Source organism: Henckelia pumila, chromosome 4 (genome assembly GCF_033568475.1).
Source record: "Henckelia pumila isolate YLH828 chromosome 4, ASM3356847v2, whole genome shotgun sequence".
In the NCBI taxonomy this organism is placed as follows: Eukaryota; Viridiplantae; Streptophyta; class Magnoliopsida; order Lamiales; family Gesneriaceae; genus Henckelia; species Henckelia pumila.
In genome coordinates, this window is record NC_133123.1 from 197673948 (window position 1) to 197678425 (window position 4478).

At 31.4% G+C, this 4478-nt stretch overlaps 1 protein-coding gene across 1 annotated transcript; it reads right to left on the bottom strand.

Moving 5' to 3' along the window:
* Window positions 1-349: 349 nt before the first annotated feature.
* On the bottom strand, window positions 350-3493 carry LOC140862566 (UDP-glycosyltransferase 74E1-like; the record flags this gene model as incomplete). The annotated part of the gene is made up of 5 exons (XM_073265592.1): window positions 350-897; window positions 1094-1288; window positions 1342-1394; window positions 1457-2021; window positions 3053-3493. Coding segments are annotated over 5 exons (1485 nt in total), but the record flags the coding sequence as incomplete, so codon positions are not given.
* Between the last annotated feature and the right edge of the window lie 985 nt (window positions 3494-4478).

A 4478-nucleotide genomic window follows, 5' to 3' on the forward strand; every position in this document is an offset into this window, starting at 1 on the left:
TCACAATTGTAAAATTTTATCTTTTTATTCACATTTTTTGACAAAAAAAAAAAGTAATAGATAGATAGATAGATAGATAGATAGATAGATAGATAATAGATACATTTCAACAATTAGAACAGATTTCAAGGCAACGTCACCGAAAATTGAAGCTTCACTTTTTTACCATGATTTTCCCCCTATTTTATTCCGAGTCATATTTATTACATATTTTGACTTAGACTAGTTGAATACGAAATGTATCGACTTCAAATCATGGGAAGCTGAAATAACAAAGAACCACCATAATCTTATATCATAATCTTTTATAATATACTACCGGACTTTCAAATCAAGAGTTCTTTTTTCATAGTTCATAATCTTCTAGGGAAATTACATAAATTTTCCCTCCAAAGTTGTGTTTTTGTTATGTGGTTTTTTTTTTCTTTCTAAAGTTGAATAGGTAAAAAATAGTTGGGGTTGAATTAGGATAATCTTAAAAAATCCCTACTTTTAATGACATTTAGGCAAAGTTAGGCGTCGAACAATCACTTTTCGGAGACCTACAAATTTATGGCCAAAATCAGATCAAAATCACAAAAGTTTGTAACAAACTAAAATCGCAATGAAGTAAATATAAAGGACAGAAAACACAATTTTCCATTTAACAAGACAATAAACTAATTATTAGCTACCCAAGATACGTGACACAAAATCCTCAACATTCTTAGCAGAACTCCCACCTTTCCCCACAGCTTCTTCAACCAATTCCTTCCACTCACAAACATTTCTTTTAAGCTCTTTCCCTTTATCTCCATGCACGACTTCTGCCACAAGCTTGGCAATCTCCTCTCTTTTGATGTCGCCCACTCGTACCCGAACGCCTACTTTCCAAACATCCTCGATAAACTTCGCATTCTAGGAGTTGAAATAAAACAAAATAAAACAAATATGGACGACTCTTATTGAACCATATCTTGAAACTCATATAAACCATGCAGGTATGTTCTTAATTCATAGCTATCTAGGAGTTGAAATAAACAATATGGACTCCAAATAGAATCTGACCCCTAAAATATTAGCTACCCAAGATGTGTGACACAAAGTCATCAACATTCTTGGCAGAAGTCCCACTTTTCCCCACAGCTTCTTCAACCAATTCCTTCCACTCACAAACATTTCTTTTAAGCTCTTTCCCTTTATCTCCATGCACGACTTCTGCCACAAGCTTGGCAATCTCCTCTCTTTTGATGTCGCCCACTCGTACCCGAACGCCTACTTTCCAAACATCCTCGATAAACTTCGCATTCTAGGAGTTGAAATAAAACAAAATAAAACAAATATGGACGACTCTTATTGAACCATATCTTGAAACTCATATAAACCATGCAGGTATGTTCTTAATTCATAGCTATCTAGGAGTTGAAATAAACAATATGGACTCCAAATAGAATCTGACCCCTAAAATATTAGCTACCCAAGATGTGTGACACAAAGTCATCAACATTCTTGGCAGAAGTCCCACTTTTCCCCACAGCTTCTTCAACCAATTCCTTCCACTTACAAGCATTTCTTTTAAGCTCCTTCCCTTTATCTCCATGCACGACTTCTGCCACAAGCTTGGCAATCTCCTCTCTTTTGATGTCGCCCACTCGTACCCGAACGCCTACTTTCCAAATTAACATCCGCAATAAACTTCGATCCAGGGCATTAGAAATGAAACCGGGAGGGATCCGGAGCTTATTCTCTTCTGACGATCTTACTACCCACAAGAAATTGCAATTGCTCATCATTAGGCCAAATGCAAGCTCCTCCATTTGTTCTTTCTCAAGCTTGACAACACTTCCAAACGACACGTAAAAGATCGAGTTTGTTTCTTTCGAGTCTAGCCATTTTGTGTAGGCTTCTTCGTCAGTTGGCTCGAAGATACTTATCATATGATCATTGATCTTCTGGTCGGAGAAGTCCTCGTTTGTTTGTAATAACGACATCGTAGGACTGATGGTCTTTATGGGCCATCTGCTAGACATCCATTCAATAACCTATACATCAAAGAATCAAATGACATCAATCTATTAATTATAACATATGGAACCAAATTAATTAACATGTTTAATTTCTCCTCTCAAAATCCCATCTCATGTCAAACTTGAGAAAAGAAATTTGAAGTAACTTATGTAAGATACATTTCAAAGCTGTTGATCATTGTTAATCTACGTACGTAGAGCTAGCTAACACGTTTGATTACATAATATTTTGACTTTATTCTTTTGTAGAAAAAAAAAATGTAGTTTCTAGTGTATCACTTCACCTCGATCCACCTCTCCTTAACCATTTTAAAAAATGTAGTTTACATATTTTACTTTGTATTACACACTTTCGATCTTTCTAACTTAATCGGAGTAACATTAAAAGACCTCCGCATTAAAAAAGTAGTTTTAATTAGGGGTGGGTTTTCGGTATACCGTATCAAAAAAATTGGTATGAAAAAAATTCATACTGATACTGATATCAAAATTCCGAAATTTTTATATGGAAAAAATTCATATTAATATCGTGCAGATATCAAAACCAAATTCGAATTACCAAAAAAATGTTTATATGTCGAAAAATTTTCGGTACGATATGCCGAAAAGTCGGTATTTTTGTTCGGTATTCCAGCCCTAGTTTTAAGACAAGTGTGGGGAAATAACTTTTTTGGTCAATTAATTTGTTAATTTTGGGTTTTGGTCAATTAATGAAGTAATAAAATTTTGATTTTTTTCAGAATAATAAAATTTTGATTTTGGTATACCATCGTTTGATTTTTCATTATTTTCATGTCATTATTTTTTTGTGTCATGTTAATATTTTCTAGTATCATAATAACATTTTTCATTGACCCGTCAATGTACCGCCAAATAGGATATTGGAAAGCAAACAAAATCAAAGTAAGTAGCACATGCACCAAAAAGTCAAATTAAAATAGGATGAACGCCAAAAAAAGTTATTGGCCCATATAAGTGATAATAATGTGGATCTAAACTCACATAGAAGTTAGAACATTGGATTGACGCTTACCGAATTAATGAACTAGGTTAATGCATATATATATATGATATAGCATAATCAAAAGCATATAAAAAATTCTGATATTTGTAATAACAATATTAATGAGGTACAATGATTTTTTCATCCATGAACTTTCTATTATTTTGTTTTGGTACACTAAGACCCATGGAAAACAAGAATCATACATGATGGCTCTAGCAACAGAACCAGATTCCTTCTGTTGGTCGAGAAATCTAGCCAAATTCTGCGGAAGACATCGCTTTAAACGTTGGAAGTACTCATCCAACGTCTCGTTTTGATTCTGATCATCCTCGGATATAGTTTGTATGCTGATTGAGCTGCTGCTCAAGGAAACTTTGGCTGATTTGGTCAAACGTGTGGTGGTTAAAATGGTGTTTTTGAGACACTTTGAGGCTAAGAATTTGGAGAATGCGAGGTCGGGTACAAGAGGAAATCCAGATTTTTTTTTTTCATTTTCAAGATTTTGTTCAAAAAAAATTTGATTATTTAATTATTTTATTAAAAAAAGTTATTGTTTAGAAATTTATATTTTTAAATAAAAAAATAAATATCCAACTAAAAACATATAATATTAAAATATTTCGAATAATGAATCGAGATTTTGTTAAGAAAGAACATCATATTGCGCATCGGATAATTATTAATAAAAGTTCGGATACAAATTATTCGATAAATTTTGTTAAATAAATTGTCAAATTGCATCTCTTATTCATATTTGTTCTAATTAGATAGTTATAAATATGAATTAATTAAATTATTAATTTAAATTTTTAAAAAATAAACAAAAATAAAATGTCATTTCATGATTCTACTATTCGATAGTTTTAACAATAAATAATTATGCGAATTAAGTCCATAGTTTAATTATTATATGGGTTGAAACACAATAATATTTGGCTCAATATATTAATAAAATATATTATAATATTATTTCGGGACGGGTCGGAAATCCCGTCGGGATAAGGATTTATTCTCGATCTCTCTCCCGATATTAATCGGGAGAGGAAAAATCCCGAAAATTCGGATCGGAAAAATGTCGGGATGAGATTTTTTCGGGACGAGAATGGAATGAGATTCGAAAAAGATCGAGATTTTGGGAATTTTCGCCACTCCTACTCTCGTCCCGTTTATTTACCTCATCTTTTTTTTCATCTTTTTTTATATTCAATGTTATCCTTTTTTATTTTTATTTTTATCAGTTTATTTTTATTAAATTAATATTATTTTTTGAGGGCAATTAAATTAATATTATTAAGTACAATTATTTTGTTATATTTAAATTTTTATTAAATAGGAATAAAATAAAAATGACTTTATAAAATTTAATTTTATAAATATTTTATTTACTAATTTGTGTGAAAATACACACACATTTAAATGTGTGAGACTTATATAATATGATCATTTAAGATAAAAAACAAATAATC